Source organism: Trichogramma pretiosum, unplaced genomic scaffold (assembly GCF_000599845.2).
Source record: "Trichogramma pretiosum strain Unisexual culture from Peru unplaced genomic scaffold, Tpre_2.0 scaffold26, whole genome shotgun sequence".
NCBI lineage: Eukaryota > Metazoa > Arthropoda > Insecta > Hymenoptera > Trichogrammatidae > Trichogramma > Trichogramma pretiosum.
This window is the reverse complement of record NW_019641640.1, coordinates 426609-445017: the sequence shown is the minus strand read 5'-3', so window position 1 is coordinate 445017 and position 18409 is coordinate 426609. Positions and strand designations below refer to the sequence as shown.

Below are 18409 nucleotides of genomic sequence, written 5' to 3'. Positions count from 1 at the left end.
TGCTACCTTCATGGATTGTTGTTTGGTGTTTTATCAAATTTGATTTCGTTCCAAATTTTTTCTCGCACTTATCACATGCATAATCTTTGCGACCCTCGTGGACTGTACTTTGGTGTTTGAGTAAATGATGTTTATACCCAAATTTCTTCTCGCACTTGTTGCACGTGTAATCTTTGCGACATTCATGGACTGATTTTTGGTGACTCAGCAAGTGCGATTTGTATCCAAATTTCTTCTCGCATTTGTTGCACGTGTAATCTTTGCGACCTTCATGAACCGTGTTTTGATGTCTTATCAAATCTGACTTTTGTCCAAATTTCTTTTCGCATTGGTCACATACGTAATTTTTCCGACCTTCGTGGACTGTCTTCAGGTGCTTTAACAAATCTGATTTTACTCCAAATTTTTTCTCGCACTTGTCACATGCGAAATCTTTGCGACTTTCGTGCATTGTGTTTTGATGTCTGAGCCAATCCGATTTGTATCCAAATTTCTTCTCGCACTTGTCGCATGTGTAGTTTTTACGATCTTCGTGGACTATCTTTCGGTGATTGATTAAATTACTTTGATCCCCGAATTTCTTTTCGCATTGGTCACATGCATAATCTTTGCGACCTTCATGGACTGCCCTTTGGTGCCTCAACATAATTGATTTACTTCCAAATTTCTTTTCGCACTTGTTACATACGTTATTTTTCCTACCTTCGTGTACTTTCTTTTGCGGCAAGAAGAAATCGGATTTCCATTCAAATTTTTTCTCGCACTTGTGTGCCGCGTAATCTTTGCGACCCTCATGGATTGTCTTTATATGTATGAACAAACTCTGTTTATTTCCAAATCTCTTCGCACACTTTTCACACAAGTAATCTTTGAAAACTTCGTGGAATATTTTTTTGTGCTTTAATAAAGTTGATTTATTTTCAAATTTCCTGTCGCACTTGTTGCACGTGAAATCTTCGTGACCTTTGTGTACTAATTTTTGATGCGTCATCAAACTTGATTTTTTTACAAATTTCTTCTCACAATCGTCACATGCGAAATCTTTGCAGCTTTTATGTTCTGATATTTGGTGTCTACTCAAATGACTTCGAAACTCAAATTTCTTTTGGCACTTGTCACACGCGTAATATTTTTGTTCATTGTGAATTGTGTCTCGGTGTGATATCCATCTTGATTCTAGTGCAAATGACTCCTGGCAAATATCACAAAAATGTTTTTTGTCGTGTGAAACAACAATTTCGGGTAATTCACTTAAATTTTTTGCTGAGACAATTTTTTCAATTTTTTCTTCACTTTTATCCATTTTGGGGGTATTAACGATGGATCCTTCCTTTGAGTGCCACGGAAAATGAGTAAAGACAACACTCATATTCATTCGTTTGTCTAGAAAGATATTCATTACTCAAGGGGTGATGCCATGATTATTTATGTTTATATTATTTACAATTTAGTCACAGATTTATCGGTTTATATATTTATAACATATGTTGTCGTAAATTTTATCAAGTCGAATTCTAATGAAGCGATATAATCTATTCGAATGTTTTATAAAACGATGTATTTAAAAAAACTTCTAGTTTTATAGAAAAATATATTTATATTTTAAATTATCAGATTCAGACACATTTTCATACTTCTTTATATGTATTTATTATTTTCTGATAAGAAATCATTATTAAAATAAAATTTCTTTGTCTACTCATTTTAATAATGAAAATCAACATTTTAGCCTCTGTAGATCATGAGCACTGGACTTATAGATTTTCATTTTTCAATATACACTTCAAGATTACGTACATAGTTTTAATTTCAATAGAAAGCTATTGACGGTTGACAAGACTTTGACCGATTATCGCGCTTCTTCGTTTTCTTGGGTTACCTACTCGAAAAGCTTGAATAAATTGAATTTTAAAATATTGTCAACGGAAAACATCGAGAGTTGTACGGGTGTTTCGTAAAGTGTAATTGCCCTTGGCGCGCACGAGCTTGTAATCATTACGCGAAGAAACGATGCTCAAAATCATTCAAAAACTGCAGAGAAGCAAAATGCATAAAAACCTTTTCTTTTAATTGAATACCGGAGCGTCGGTTAAAAATACGCGGACACACGCGGAGAGAAAGAAGAAGGGAGAGAGATAGTGCAGTTACCGCGAACACGTAGTTAATTGCCGCCTGAGATGCAAAACAATCGCGGGCAGGAGCCAGTTGATTTTATTTTCTTTCCTCCTTTGCGGTATAAAATGTATAAATGGAAAAAAAGAGGAGTAAGGTGGCTTTAAAACGTGTCCAGCTCGTTTTCGAAACCTGCGTGCGGTTTTTCGGCGCGCGCGCGTGAGCTGGTTATTTACTTCTGGCACGTGCACGAGCTACAAGCAACTTTGAAGCGAGCTCGTTGTGCGCCGATCGAAAGCTCGCTTTTATTGTGGCACTTGATTCGAGTTTATACGCCACGAGCTGTAGTAGTAAATAATTTGATGGACTGCTTGCTCGTGTGCGCCAATAATTGCGGCGGTAGATAAAGTCGCGCTGCACACGACGCGCTTCATAACGCGCTCGACTGCGTAGTATACAGTATGCGTTGCAGGTGGCAATTATCCAGGTTTTTAAACGGCGATATAAGTAAACGAGAAGCTCTAAAATACCCCATATACCTCCCCGTGGAAATGGCGTCGTTGTTCGCGTTGAAAAACAAGCCCGCGATATTTCCTTATATTATTTTAATCGATACGGATCGAAACGAGCCGCTAGGATAGAAATGGCGATATAAAAACGATTCGAGAGCTGCTAGCGATGAGATTTTCATGTAAAATATTCAGCGGTGTTTTGCCGCAAGGAGTTTAAATATACGTCCAAAACGATTAATTAGCGAGCGGAAAGTCGAAGCGACTAGCCAAATAAGGTCTATATGGGCAATAATACGTCAAATTCATTCAGGCCTCGAGCTGCTGAGAAGCCTGTGTGTCGTGCGCAGGATCCGGCACACATGCATCGCTTTACTGTCGGTAGGGAAAAAAAGCTACGAAAGAGAGAGAGAGAGAGAGAGAGAAAGATGTCAACAGGACGATATCGATACTTTTCTACCTCGCGCGCGGACAATTGGCAAAAAAAAGTCACGACACGGCTTTTTCGCGCGCGCGGACGTACATTAGCCAATTATCACACGCGTACGCAGACGATCGGCTTTGCAAAAAACCGAGTAATTTTTCTCTCTCTCTCTCTCTCTCCCTCTCTCTCTTGTCGCGCTGCATGGTCTTCTTTCTCTTCTTTATGCGCACGTTGCGACAATTTCATCGAGAAACGGCGCAGAGATTTTCAAGCCGATCGCGGCGACGATCGGTACATCGATTATTATGCGCACAGTCGCGATTGTCCTATAGCCGGGTGTACATACAGAGATTTCTTTTATGCAGACGCGACCATAAGTCGATGTACATTATACATACGAACGAGACAGGTAAGCCCCGTCGTATGTCATCGACGGCACAGCCGCACGCGCACGAGTATACGTATATAGTACCTGCGCGTCTCGTGCCTGGCATATGTCTTGCTTTCGAGCGAATAATATATTATCCGTGATAGCGATGCGCGCCGCGTGTTGGCTGCTACACGGGCTGCTGCTGTTGCTGCGGATCGTAACGGTATGCGCTTGGGTATACACGTGCATCTGGCCGCGAGCTTTGCTGAAAACAATAAACAACGACAAAGTGTCTGCTTCGTCGCGTTGTTTTGCTTCCTCGTACTCGGAATTCGTTTTGCGCGCGACAAATCTCACCCTCGCCCGTGCAGTTTTTTCAACGTCCCGAGAGTCGCCAAATAATCTTTATGACGAAACAATTGGGCATCGCTCTCGAGTCACTGCGTATGGATGCATATGCACCTGTTGCAGCCATAATGTATATCACGGCATGTGTATCTACGTGTGTAGAAACGAGCTCGGCTTGGTGCTTGCAGGATCGGCATTGTAACTTGTCACAAGGCAATTGCTATGCATATACTCATTCATGGATTTGTCTTTACGCGACTCTTCCTCGCATTGTGCTTTGCCGTGATTTAACCGATTCTCAGAATAAGGGGCATTTTTCGACGTGTTGCGTATTATGTATTAGCCCATAAGTCATTCGCAGGTAATTTACCTACTGAGCTTTTATATGCTTCGGGAAATTCTGTTGCGTCGCATTCAACTTTGAAGATGTCCCTGTATACTTCCGTGGCTTTGGTATATAGTTATGCATTGATTAATGCAAATTGACACTTTGCAGCGCACGGTCAAGTGCAGCAGCGCAACGGCGAGACGTCCCGCGGCGTGTGTGCAGCTCGTCGCGCTCGATAATTCTCAACTAAAAATTCACGCGACCCTCTTTTTTATCGATTGTGTTTATGTAAAATCATCTCGACTCGGATTTTGTATTATTGTTATTATTATTATTTATTGCTCGTCGCATAACATTGACTCGAATACCGAGTCGACTTTGATGCGAGCGAACATGACAAGGAGTCGATTATACTGCCAAGGAGGACAAATAAAGCGGCCGGACAAATGACACGCGACGATCGGCAGGGCAAAAAATATATTTATGGAGAAATCGACGATTCGCCTTTATAAATACTCCGCAGAATTATGTATATAATCTCGATCGAAAAAAGAGTCATCGTCGTTGTCGTCGTCGTCGTCGAAGAAAAGGTTGTTGCCACACGTGCGCGCATACATAATATTACAACCGATTGAACTCCGACGAGACAACCGTTAAGGATTATGATGTACACACACATACACAGGTGAGGGAGCACATATTATACATATGTATGTAACTGCGCATCATCACGCAACTTGCACGCTCGTGATTCTCTATCTCCCTTTTTCTGCAGTTCGCTACACACACACATACACACATACATATAACATAGTCGTACGCGCGCGCGACGACCCTCGCCTTCTGTTGCTGCCTACATATTATATATGATTCTATTCAGAGCTCAGCTGTTATATTCAAATCGTTTTGCGCTTCGAGAGCCGAGCGAAAGAGAAAGAGAGAAAGAAAGAGAGAGAAAATATAATAACGATGAACAATTTGCTGCTCCGTTAAGCTGGTGTATAGCCGCGTATATATTATATGCACACGCGCGTCTTTCCTCCTCTCGACGCTATATATATACGACTCTTTCCAGAAATCGGTCCGACGTGCATCTTCTCTCCGCGCTGTACATGTAGCAGCTACTGCCTAGCTTAACTGCCTCGATTGTCTTATGCTACGCATACGCATAGGTATGGTTATTGTTCACGCGCTCGCGCTCATTATGCATAATATAATCTCGCTCTTCGTGTTTTCTAATGCACGCGCGCGTGGCTTATAATTATACCAAATTCTGCAGCCATTTGTTGCGATATATACGTACCTGCGCGACTTCTTGCATCGTTTTGGCTTATTGTTTCGCGCGTTCAACTATACATCGCACTAGAAAAATTGATGCACTTCGCGAGTAGAGAGTCGATTTACTTTACTTTACTTTTTTTTCAAATTCAGCGCCACAAAATACATCAAAAACCATATTCATTCGTTTTTGTGGAACTCAATCGGCTACGAAAACCCCCTCCTCGTCCCTACTCATACTCAGGGGCTCACACAGTGTACAATATTTCAAACTGTCAAATTGAAGTACCTTGTATTGCCATTACGTGGCGCATGATCGCAAAATCTTAAATCCCGCAAACGACTAAGCAAAGTTCAGGCCTCAAGTACGGGCTGAAATCGGTGCAAAGACAACCTAGTTTCTCTTCAATATACGAATAAATCTTTCGCCTTTTACTAAAGATTTCCGTGGAGAGGAACATATTATAGGTCTTATGACCAATTTTTGATTTGGCCGAATGCAAATTCGGCCTCTTGAACTAATTCAAACACAAATATTTTTATTCCCTCGTGAAATAGCCTTTTCTCATTAAAATTCGGTCTACTGTTTATATTCGCGAAATTGTACGGGTGTGAGGTTATTTGGCAAATCTATATTTATTTTTTCATCATCATAAACTTCATCGAGTTTTACTAATATGTTTACGAAGTACTTGGGCGCGGAAAAAAAGAAGGAGCCACAGCAGCTCTCCTTCCGTTAAATATGATCTCTCCTTCAAATAAACGGTGCAGCTTATAAAGGGGAGTGCAGCTCGCTGGGAAGGAGGGAGCTCGAGCATGGGCCCTTACGGTTTTTGTGCTTTAATTTTTATGTATATATCAATGCGCAAGGATCTCATACCATATAGTATTTATATACTTATGAGCATCAGCAGGTAATCGACCTACATTTATTTATTTTTACACGTATAATTATCCATTTGCCGACGATTAAACGTATTTTCGACAATTAAACGCACTTGCCTTTTATTTACTTTTTTTTTTCCTCCTTCCCATTCGTTCTCTGCGTTGTAGAAAAATACGGTAAAAACCGAGAGGTGCAAAAGTAATTTGACAGTGTTTATATACGCGCGTCTACGTACACTACACTGTATACGTACGCTATACTACGTAATATATAATATAGGCGTGTGCACACACGTGTGTGGCGCTCGAAGACGATATTACGCGATTGTACCGTACGAGATATTTATCTATTGCGTGTGCGCGATGTTAGGTAGCTCGAGAGACGATCGAGCAGCAAAAAAAAAAAAACAACACCAGCTAGACTCGCGCCTGGCATCGGGTGCACACGAGCGTGGCGCGCGCGCCGAGCTTATTATTATACATACTCTCTGTGCAATGTGTGTACGCTCATCGTGCAAATGCTAATGCACCCCGACGATGCTTGTAGTTGGGCGCGCTTCGTCCACTCCGTGACGATGCAACGAGGAGGTGGGCAACGCCTACGTACGTGCGTAGCTGTGCTGCACGTCCACGAGCACGCTTGGACACGTTGTATTTTCCGGAGCATTCGTGCGACTCCTATATAGAATATCGTTTCGATCCGCAGGAGAGACAGATGAGCTTTCGATTCGATCGATCATTCGTACGAAATGAAAATTAGTTCGTATTTGAAAGAGATGAAATAAAAAAATAGCAACAACAACGCAAACAACGAGAACAAGGAATCGACAAGCTAGCTGTGCGTAGTACGCGATACATATACATGGATAATACGCGCGATCGTGTGCCCACGTGCGCATGACGGTATATGGCATGTACAGCAACGAAGGGGCCGCGCGCGGCATTAATTCCGTTCTTCCCCGAGTGCACATGTATCCTCGCTTTTCTTCTTCTTTTCTTATTTCTCCTCTCTGAGCCAACTTTTTCCTTTTTCTCCTTTTTTTTTTCTTTTATTTCGCCTGCGCGCCTACGAGAGAGGGAGAGCTATGAACAGACGAGAGGAAAAAAAAGAAGCCAACATTCGCGTGCGTTACGTTTTCATGATTATTTCGCAGCTTTTTACGCCCTGCGTATGCGCGCGCGCGGCTTATTTATTAGGATCGCGGCGCGCGTACATTTTTCATCGGCCGTTTTCTGAAAAACTATTAAGCCGATCGTTCGCTGGAAACGACTTCCTCCCTGACCGAGACGCGATTCGCTAATTCGGTGCTATGCGCAGTAGCCGATTAAACGGCGCGTGATCTCGAGCAGGGAGAGCTTATTAAAGGTCACGACGTAGGCGACTTTTTGATGGCTATTAAAGCTCTCGACACCTTCATGTTTTTTCTCTTCGCACTTACCCCGCGACCTTTGAATTACCGAGGCGAGACGTTTGAAAGGGGAAAAAAATAAAGAAACGAATGCGCAAGTACTCGCTTATACGAACATCGCGCGAAGATGATACTAAAAATTCAAATCCCACTCTCGCATCTAGATAGCATTGAAGAATAAGTACTGCATCTGTATATATATACGAACGTGCCCTTTGCGAACGATTAAAAATTCATGAGATGATGATCGGAGCGCGATGATTTTGCATGAGCTAGACTCGAGTTGTATACGAGCGAATTAGTATGCGAGGACTAATAAGTGCAGTGCAATGCGCAGTGGCAGTAGCTTGTAATTCTCGCGCGAGCGTGAACATGATATGTTACTATTTATATGCGCTGCAGCCTGAATCTATACGTCATATCCGTACGCGAGATCTCTGCCCATGTGAACCCGTATTAACAGTTTTAATTTTTCTTCCCTCGAATGCATTTTTATATATCATACGAGTTAATGCTTCAAAACGCATGCGATCGCTCATTCTCACACGCCCACGAATTGTCAGAGCTGTATGTAAGAATTGCGCGATTTTTTTTTTTCAATCTTCCGCCTTTTTGTAATAATATTTTTTTCCTTCGCATTTTTATACAAAAGCTTAGAGGTGTGGAAAAGGCATGAGCCAAGTATATATGTATGTGCCTTGCGTTGTTTTTTTACAACCCGACCGTTAACTCTATTTATGGGCCTTTAAAAATAATCATCGCGCGCGATTTCAAAGTATTGTATTTTAGCTCGCGCGCGAGAGAGTTCGCGTCCTATCTTGGTCATCGCGTATAACGTTGTTTCTTGCTTCTTTTTTTTTCTTTTTTTTAATGCGTTATAATGCCCGCTTTCGATGTTTTCACGCGTGTTCGAGTAGCATCGATCGGCATTTACAGCGTCTCGATGCATGGGTGCACGCAACGATTCTTGAAGAGGCTCCAATTTTATTCGTAGTTACCAGTTTTTATTTGTATTTTTTTTTTCATGCTTTAGTAATGGTTGTCTTTTTTTGGGTAATTAGGAAGATTCTGTACATTAGGATCTCCGTTGTCCTCGCGATCGCCTTTATCGTTCCTAATTTATCATCATAATCAATTTTACGCCGTTTTACCTGGCTCACTTTTTTGGTCCGACCGATCGGCCAAAGTAAGCGTGATTTTACGATTTGTTTTTTATAATACAAGATTCGAGATCGTAAATGTAAACAGCTTGACCAGCATCGATGAATTTCGCGTTAGGAATAATCGATCACGACAACATAAATTAGATAAAAAGAATCGAAAAACAATTTAGCCCCGTGCCTATGGTTCCAATTTGCAGCATAAAGACCGTTCAAACGCAGAGTAAAAACGATGAAAAACGTTTAGCGGGGCTGAATTTCGACCTCGGCTTCAATTCCGCACCGCCGACTATACGTAATTTTACGTGCTCGAAAATATTATATTTGAATTGCAGATCTTTTACCGATCATGTAGCCAGACGCGCATGCCACACAGCTACACACAGGCGGGCGTGAGAACAAACGAAAATACTCGGTCAAGCGTGAGATTAGTTTTTCCAATTTATTATAATAAATTCTGCGGGCGAATTTCATTGAAAAAAATCTCCAAGCCTATACACACACGCGTTTTTTTGTGCTTCGTACCGTGCGGTATTTAAAGAAGATGCGCCAAACAAAAATTACTCTCTCTCTCTCTTTCTTCTCGAGATATCGGTGAAAATCGGTTTCGTTCAATTCTTCGCGCTCCACGCGCTCCTGTATATCGTACGTGTATATAATACGCCAGGCGCGAAGCTTCAGGCGGAGAACAAAAAAAAAACTCTAATGAGATCGCGCACGCGACATTGTTAATATACCCGATATCGTGTGTAGTAGCGAGCTTCATGTATATATATTATATGCACACGCGCATCGAAGTAAGATAGAGAGTGAAATTTTGCCTTTATGATTTCGCCGCGCGGGATCGAAGGAAAGTTTAAATATGTGTTTATTAACGATCGTGCAGCTCGTGCTGTACTACTTACGACGACGACGCGATCGCAGCAGCTCGCCAAAACGATCATCACCGAGCATCTACTTAATAATGTAACGCACACCTGCGCGCTCCAATATATCAGCGGCTTTTTCGTTTTTCCATTCGATCGAGCTAGCTCTGCGTGCATATGTTTATCGCGCCCGAGATCGTCGTCGTCGTCTTACGAAACTCGCTTGATCCAATTTTCTATCTATCGAGTCGAGGATTAACAGCTCAAGATAGTCGGCGCGGTAGCGATTTCACGCGTCATATTTATTAGAGATTGGCATCCTTGGATCGGCGAATCGTCGTAGAAATTTGTTTCCTGCATGTGTATATCGCGCATCGTTATATACACACGCGCTTGACTGAGCTTTCTATTGGGATATGATCGATCGTATCGCCGCCGAGTGCAGCTCGAGCAACTTAAAATATTACGATAAATCTTCGCACGAGTGATTTGAAAATCGGCTGTCGCTCGAGTTCCGTCAGTTTTGCGAATTTCCTTTAACCTGGAAATCAAATGTCTCAAGACGAGATTAAGTCCTCGTGTCTTTACCTGTTCGGAAATAGTCTCTTGACTGTGCCTGCTCTCTTTGGCTGCTGCTGAGATGAACTTTTTTTTTTATCAATTCACATGTAATTTCACCGATGCACTAAAATAATGATCTGTCACAAACTGAGATAAACTTGACAAAAAAATTGCCACACAAGATACCGAAAACAAATAACTTCTCAACGTTCCGGCGAGGGCGAGAGATGGACGCGAGGGAGAGACGCGCGTAACATGCGTACCATGCGTATACTATAAACTCTACGATAATGTAGTCGCGCGCGAACATCGAGTTGCAGTGCGCTGCGCTCGGCACGATGGTCAGGTGGATTCTGACTGCGGGTTCCGCGTGTGTACGCGCGAGATCGCAGTAAAACAACCTGCGCCGCGTGTGTGTGCATCCAAGGAAAAGAGAGTGAGGTACAGAGGCGGTGCGGTGGAGTCTCGATATGCGAAGCGGCCCAGTATATAACATGGAGCGGTATGTGTACCTCGGTACAGGACGAGCCGCATATACTTTTTCCTGTCTGCTCTGCGCGCGCTATAACTCATGCTCAGCGTATAGCATCCTTTCCGATCGACGCGTTCCGCGAGTACACACTGCATTTTATGATTAATTGATACAAAACCGAGCGAGTGGGGAAATGTAGAGCGATGCGCGATACATATCGTTGCCGATTTGTTATTGAGCCAATCGATCCTCGGAGATGGAGATTGATTTATACGATCGCCGAGACATTTCACTTTTTACGAAGCGCGAAAATTCCCGATCATTGGATTAGATTGTAATTGTGTTTTAGGTATATTCCAAAAAAAAATTGTAAAAGTATAGTAATTTGACTTTTGGTGCTGTTATATAATTCTTTCGGACAACTTTATTTTAAAGGTGTAAATTATTAAACGGATTCGTATACTTTTTAATTCGCTTTAATGAATTTCATTAATATCAAAGGAAACATGTTCAACCTTATAATGCTAGATCCTTGATTATTGGTCTGAATAGTAAAAATGGAAAATAGTTTGATATCTTTTGATACATAAAACTACATTAATCAAATGTATGGTTACAAATTAAAAGATTACTTCGGTCGGTTTTTTTTTGCCTTGTAATAAAAGTGTCAAATATTGGAGAGATTGATTCTTAAGTCACCTTTCATTTTCCACATAAGAAGTTGTAAGTCTAATTTTCAACAAGTTCAAGTCTAGACCTTTGTAAAAGTATTTGGTTTAAAAAGGAGCGGATTCTAGATTGAAATGTACACCAAACTTTGTAGACCTCTTCAGTTTGTTACAGCATCTTAAAAAAAAAAAAACAACAAAAAAAAAGAAATGGGTTATTTATCTTGTTGGCTCTCAATTTACTTTTTATTTTTATTCAATGTCATATTATAATGATTCGAAATGCTTTTCAATTGCGTTTATCTTTAAACAGATTATCAGAATAATTTCGCACGTGAAAATCAATCTACATAATGCACAAATCAAAATTCATCTAAAATTCGACAGTTCATATTTAATGTCAATCAATGAATTTTCGTTTACTAATATTAATTATCATAGGCTCGAGTATCATGCTTTAAAGATTGAGTAATAGTTTTCAAAGAATGCGAATATTATACTTACAACGGCATTTTCCATGAACCACCGTGGATAACTTGTTAACATTTATTGGCCGTAGAGAGTTAAAACGGAAACTTTGATGTTTTATTCTGTTGACCACATCACGGAATTGTTGCGGAGGTGCATCCAATTCTTGCTCCGCCAAAAGGACGTCTTCTGTTTTTGGGATCGCAAGAGGTGTGAACTTGCTGCTCATTTGTAATGTTAACGGATAAATTTTGTTATTCGTCGTTATTGAAAAACCCCTCCTTATCAGGGGCAAGAAGACTGTACTAGAAAATGATCTTCCGTTCGTGATGTCTGATTCGTAATGAAAATCGACAAGTTTCCCCTCATTCACCCATGTTGAATAATTTAAGGATCTTAATAACAAGAAAAATTTCCACGCGCTGTGCAAGCTTAAATCTTTCAATGTTTCAGTAATTGGATTCGTGTACTCTAAAAACATTCCAACGATTAAGGCAAATCTTTGAGCTACGATGTCTTTATCATCCAGGTGAATGGGGGAATCATAAGGGAGATTCAATTTTATGTAAACAGATAACTCTACTTTAACTTTATATCCACGATCGGCTATCAATGACTGAAATCTTTTCTCCATTATGTCAGTCATCACTTGCGTCGCGATGAAAACTGTCGTGCGCATTTCCCTTACTATCGAAGAGAAATTAGGAGGGGGTGTCAGTATCAGGTTTTTCTCTGGTACATCAAAATCAATGATGTCGCTTCGATGGAAGTGAAAACTTAAATACAGTTCGTAGCAAATTCGGTATCTTCTGCTTTCGATTTCTACGTAGAACTCTGCGAACACGCTCTCATCAAATCTTCTTGGCGGCTCCGTGAAGACCACGTTGTAGGCGAATTTATCCACCTGAACATTGCGGAGCTGATTTGCTGTGATTTCTTCATCTTTAATCGCTGAGTAAATTTCAAACGCTAACTTCGCACTGAAGTCCTCCCACTTGCTGTCCTTTTTAGCCTCGATGTGACAAGCCGCCGCTATTGCAGCTCTTCTGCAAATTCTTTCCTTGTGTTTGCATTCAATCGGTTGATCTACCCAAAAATAAAACGATGCGACCAGGTTAACGAAATAATCGTCTTGCGATGATGACGATGATACTGTTCCAGATGACTCAAACATATTTATCAAGTATCAAATTGGTAAGATGTTACTTATCAAACTTTTAATTTTAAAAATATTTTACACAAAACTACTGAATACTTTGAACGATGTTGCCTCTAACTAGCTTGGATTGCAAATCGATTCAATCAACTGTAGGCTCACATTACGTTCCAAAAATCATAAAGTAAACAAATCAAAATTAGTACGGGGGTATCAATTAAACTTCGATGTTTTGACATTTTCTCTAGAAACGCGTCCCTTGAGTCAAAATTAAATGACAATTTTGATCTTATAAGTAACAATAATAACGATGTAAATGTAATAATAATTATTATGATTATAATGATATTTTGTAAGATCATTTTTTCAATTTTTTTTCGTACAAATGACTTGCAGTTATTTTTCTACCAAATTATTCAATCTCTAATTCAATGTACTTTATAATTATACAGAACTTTAAGAAGTGTTACTAGTGTATTTCTTGTATATAATGCCTAAAATTATAATTGATACATTTTAATTAGATGTCACCTCTCGTCATAATCTGAAACATTACCTTTTCTTATTATAAAATTGATATCCAAGATTGAAATTTAATCACATGTCCTCGCGCACAATAATTTTTTTTACACATTAGCGTTAATGCGAGTTTATACATGTTCATACATAACGGTGGTCTGTTCTAATTTTAAAATATTGAAATTCGGTGCATCTCACGAAAACAAAGTGACACAAATTATAAAATATGTTTTTTTACTACAGTCGGTAACACCATAGATTGATGAATGCCATAATCAGTTTTAAAGAAAAATCATCAAATAAAATACGAAAATGCATCTTCCAGCGATGAAGCAAAAGAACAAACATATCTGAGAAGTGTCTTCACTACATGCAACTGGTGTAGATATGTTTTTTTCTGCAAAACACGGGATTAAAGCTCTAGATTTTGGCTCGTTTTACAGAAAAAACGTCATTTCATTTTTGGGTGGATCAACCGATTAAACGCGAAGACAAGGAAATAATTAATTCACGGAAAAGAATTTGGCAAATAAATATATGGAAAATAACTTAGGTCGGTCCCCTTAATGTAAATTGTAGTTGTGAGTTTCAAGGCTGCTGCAATCCATTAAGATGGGCGTTCGTTTTTGACAGATTGACATCCTATACTTAAGAAAAATACTACGATTTTCAGAGTGAAATGTAAAATGTAAATAAAATTTTATAAATCGATACGACTTGAATAGGTCAATGAGGCTAATTTAACAATGCATGCTACTTATTGAAAAATCATTATCTCAGTAGGCGTATCGTGTAACTCGGCAGACCCACGAACTATCAAATTTCACAGGGCGTGTTGCTGCTCCTGCTGCTGTTGTCGCTTACCAATTATAACCGATTAACATGCAGCTTGCGCGGCGTGAGTCCGCAGCGACGCACGACAATACCATCGAAAATTCTTCCTCGTCATGACCAGAAAAAGGATCCGTTGGTGGTACGTTTTGATCGTCGTGGCGACGACGTCGATGTGTCTGAGGGACTCGCTCGTGGACTGCCACGACGCCCCGACGGCGAGCATGTGCAAGGAGCTGCAGGGCAAAACGACCGAGCAGCGGCTCAGGACCTACTTGTTCTGCGACTACGATCCCGATCTCAAGCCGGAGCTGGCGGGTCAGCAGAAGAACGTCACCAAAGTAATCTTCCAACTCTCGCCGAAGATCCTGGAGTTCGTAAGTCGTTGATATATCGACACGCGACACATACTTCACTCGTGCATGTATTTTCTATTTTACCTGATTAATTTCAATAGGACGACTATTCCAATACGCTCACCCTTCACTGCGTAATGATACTGGTAATAATCTCTCAGCAAAGAAGCTGCATTTATTTTCATTGAAAATTTAATATATTACGAATTGATATAGAATTGGACGGATCCCCATCTCACGTGGGACCCGAAAGACTTTGACGGCGAGAAAGTGATACAAATCTCGTCCAGCGAAATCTGGACTCCCGATTTGACGCTAGAAAATCCGTAAGTCTTTTGAATTATTACCGATCGTGTACAATCGTGAATAGAAGAAACAAGAATTTTCTCTCTCTCGATTTTTTTTTTTAATCGACTAGCGGCGATCACGGCAGCGACTGGTCCGTCATGCCCGAGGCCGGCTGCAAGCTCAGCTACCAGGGCCGAATCTTGTGCATACCCTCGCTGACGCTGACGACCCACTGCGAGGCCGACTACGCAAATTATCCGTACGACAGGCACGAGTGCTCCTTTCAATTTTTCTCCTACGCCTACGATTCGCAGGTCACGTTGGAACTTGGCTCGCGGGTATTGTATAATATGCGTTATAATCGTCGAGCAATAATTGAGATTCACCGTAGCAAGATCGATTCTCGAGCGATACTGTTTGTGCTTTTCAAGGGTCGCAAGATCAATTGGGACGAGTTGGAAAAGAACAGCCAGTGGGAGGTATTGAACATGAACATGAAGTACGTCATGACCGTGGCAAAGGTCAATGCGGACGATGTAGAATACGAGTACAAGAATTATCTGATGGTGACGATACAGAGAAGAAGTGCCGGAGCTCACGTCGCGTACCTCGCACCCGCTGTCAGTGAGTGTTCCTATATCCGTAATGCACCCGAATGGCCTTGCAAGCGGTAGCTCTAAATTGTTTTTTCAGTTCTCATGGTGATGACGATGTCGGTCTTGTGGCTGGATTGCCGATCGACCGAGCGCATGGCCATGGCTTGCTTGACGCTCGTCAGCCACCTGCTCTGCATACAGGATCTGTTCTACAACATACCGCGAAACGGCGAAACTTCGCCCAAATTACGTGAGTTTAGCTCTGTCCTGTAACAAAGTTAATAATCATTCCTGCTCCTCGACGTTTCGAATTTACAGTCAAGTTCTACGAGAGCTCGCTGATGCTCGTGGCCTTCGCACTGGCGCTGACCGTCTCGATGCGCAAGCTCGGCCACTGCAGAGCCACGACACCTCTGTGGCTCGATCGGGCGGTCAAGGGGGCCATCCGCAGCCGCACCGGTCGAATATTTTTACTCGCGATTCTCGATCCGAAGGCAATCACGCTCTTCGCCGATTCGGCCGACGACGATCGCTACGATCTCGTGCAGGCCGAGGCTCAGACTCCCGTTGCGCTCGACGACGCTAACAACAAGCTCGACAACGAGCTCGATTCGACCTGGAGCCTGCTGACCGTGCTGATTAGCTGGATCGCTTTCGTGGCTGTCGCGTTCGTTTATCTCGTTATGCTCGCCGTGTACATGCCGTCGCCGCCTGGTACCGTGCAGCGTAGGGCTTATACGTTGGTAATAAATTGAAGGCGCGTCTCGACTGCTATAAAATATATGTCGCGAACAATCAAAAATTGGGAAATTTTTCATGAATATCGAAAAATCATTTTTTTTTCCAAATTCGTTGCCTATTTAAAAACCAAATATTACAATTCTGTCAAATAATACATTACATACAGAATTATGTATAAATTCAACGCATATATTGCTATAGCTCATTGAGACGTACAATCCTTAATCTTGCAAAATGAAGTAAATATCTCTATGACATTTGTTTCGTGAAAGGAGTATACAGCGAGCACAAAGTGCACTGTAAAAAAATATGAAATAGTACAAACACATTAAAACTATAATACATAAATCTTTTTAAAACTAATTTTAATTGTACGCATTGATTTGTACCTAATTAATGACTTTGAGATATTTCAATATACCTAGGAATTTATCTACATGCAGCAAAATGCATCGCCAAGTCTTTAATATTTGATTTGATAACTCAATACGTTGCAAAGCAATGTCAGTAGTAATGAAACAACTCAAATGTCTAAAAATATAGAATTCGCAGGCACATTTTAACTCTTCAGACTTGAGATTTTCAGTGTTAAGAGTATATAATTTGAACAAATCATTCATTTTGGAAAAGCAGATAGTTTCTCAATTGTTTGGGTAGAGGAAGAGAATCAACAGCATTCATCTTTGTACATTGAAGTATGGTATCTCTGCAAGCACTTTGTAAAGTTTGTGAAGCTGAAAAATAAAATAGTACATATGTAAATATGCAGAGTGAATATTTGATTTAAAAAGTTCAAATATTTACCATTATACAGTTGTATGATTCTAACTTGTTTTGTAGTTCCATAAACATCAACTACAGCGTACAGAGGTCCATTTTTGTATGGAATATTAGTTGCAAAAGCCCCTTGGTCTTCTCCATTTATAATGAAGTGCATTTCTGCCAAGTCAGAATTTGCTTGAGGTACATAAATAACACCTACTCTACTACCGTGATCTGTAGGCAATAGATTTTCTATCATGTCATCAACATTTGGTTTTAAGACACAGTAAGGTATAACACCACGAGAAGTATGAACATATTCTCCTTTTTTCACTAATTTAGTTTCTTTTACAGATCTTTGTGAAGAATCACCTGTTAATTGCAAGACAATTTACAAATAAATTGATCATTGTTTGATATGAAATATGAAATTTCAAGTAATTACCAGAACGGTTATGACTTCCATCCCAGAAACTGTCCCAAATTATACTACTATCAGTCATTGCGAATACCCAGCTAAACTCTGCTTTCATCATATTTGGAAGAGCTGGTTCTGAGTCTAACGTATGAATGTTTTTGGGATCAAATTGAGTAAGACCTATCCTCATGTGTCCACTCCAACCCCTTTCAACTTTTTCTATTTCCAGTAAGAACATTTCACCAAGCTGCAAAGGTTCAGCGCTAAAAACCAAAGATTCTGCAAAACTGGACTTACGGTATGCAACTGTGCCATCATCGTATAAAACAATATTGTTTCCATGACACGGATGGAACCTAGTTTTATACTTGCTCTCAGATTTAGACATTGTTTCTTGACTTTTCCTAGAGAACCACAGCGAATGTTAAAAATTAATCTGTGACTTTAATATGAATATATAAGGTAAACAAAAAGAGTTTTACTTGAAGAAATATTGTAGGTTAATCGTCTAATACATTTTATTTTACAACTCCATCACTGAAGTCATCATATATATCCTTTGATACTTAACACAATAAAAATTGTTTGATTCAAACAATTCATTGATTCAATTAAGAACACATTTGAAAAGTCTTCTCTACAGTAAACAAGTTTCTTAAATGAATTGATACTAACATTTAAATGCACTGACCACTTATGTCACGTTGCTAATTGCATTTTCTTGTTAGATTCAGTAAGCAGAAACATGTTGTTTAATGTTGAACTTTTCAGCGATCTCTCACCCACACAATTTCGCGAATATAAACAGTAAACTATTCTTAAATACATCAAGTGGGCCTATCGCAAGTGTGGAATAATGGCTCGGTGCAGACCGCAGACAACAA

General features: G+C 40.4%; 3 protein-coding genes and 1 non-coding gene across 4 annotated transcripts; 2 read left to right on the top strand and 2 right to left on the bottom strand.

Annotated features, from left to right (window-relative positions):
• The first annotated feature begins 5758 nt into the window (after window positions 1-5758).
• Window positions 5759-5881, top strand: LOC111693833. The gene has a single exon (XR_002763494.1). It is a non-coding gene; the product is annotated as a U5 spliceosomal RNA (small nuclear RNA).
• A 5301-nt stretch (window positions 5882-11182) lies between these two features.
• LOC106652545 lies at window positions 11183-13164 on the bottom strand. Its single transcript, XM_014371554.2, has 2 exons — window positions 11895-13164; window positions 11183-11568 (listed from the first exon to the last, which is right to left on the bottom strand). Exons 1-2 carry the CDS (start codon window positions 13030-13032, stop codon window positions 11552-11554), a joined length of 1155 nt encoding a protein of 384 aa, XP_014227040.1. The 5' UTR covers window positions 13033-13164; the 3' UTR covers window positions 11183-11551.
• A 1219-nt stretch (window positions 13165-14383) lies between these two features.
• On the top strand, window positions 14384-16383 carry LOC106652610 (acetylcholine receptor subunit beta-like). Its single transcript, XM_014371670.2, has 7 exons — window positions 14384-14741; window positions 14822-14866; window positions 14937-15046; window positions 15139-15346; window positions 15440-15632; window positions 15702-15854; window positions 15923-16383. Exons 1-7 carry the CDS (start codon window positions 14481-14483, stop codon window positions 16357-16359), a joined length of 1407 nt encoding a protein of 468 aa, XP_014227156.1. The 5' UTR covers window positions 14384-14480; the 3' UTR covers window positions 16360-16383.
• A 557-nt stretch (window positions 16384-16940) lies between these two features.
• Window positions 16941-18380, bottom strand: LOC106652611 (neuralized-like protein 2). The gene is made up of 4 exons (XM_014371671.2): window positions 18008-18380; window positions 17553-17929; window positions 17150-17479; window positions 16941-17079 (listed from the first exon to the last, which is right to left on the bottom strand). The coding sequence occupies exons 2-4, from the start codon at window positions 17911-17913 to the stop codon at window positions 16958-16960; spliced, it is 813 nt and encodes a 270-aa protein (XP_014227157.1). The 5' UTR covers window positions 17914-17929; window positions 18008-18380; the 3' UTR covers window positions 16941-16957.
• Window positions 18381-18409: the final 29 nt, after the last annotated feature.

Bases quoted from the DNA above. Each gene is read 5' to 3' on its own strand.
- LOC106652610 (XM_014371670.2), top strand. From the start codon at position 14,481: ATGACCAGAAAAAGGATCCGTTGGTGGTACGTTTTGATCGTCGTGGCG. The intron at 14,742-14,821 runs GTAAGTCGTTGA...TAATTTCAATAG, and splicing joins CGCCGAAGATCCTGGAGTTC to GACGACTATTCCAATACGCT. The intron at 14,867-14,936 runs GTAATAATCTCT...GAATTGATATAG, and splicing joins TTCACTGCGTAATGATACTG to AATTGGACGGATCCCCATCT.
- LOC106652611 (XM_014371671.2), bottom strand. From the start codon at position 17,913: ATGTCTAAATCTGAGAGCAAGTATAAAACTAGGTTCCATCCGTGTCAT. The intron at 17,480-17,552 runs GTAATTACTTGA...TGCAATTAACAG, and splicing joins TGGAAGTCATAACCGTTCTG to GTGATTCTTCACAAAGATCT. The intron at 17,080-17,149 runs GTAAATATTTGA...TTTATTTTTCAG, and splicing joins AATCATACAACTGTATAATG to CTTCACAAACTTTACAAAGT.
- LOC106652545 (XM_014371554.2), bottom strand. From the start codon at position 13,032: ATGTTTGAGTCATCTGGAACAGTATCATCGTCATCATCGCAAGACGAT.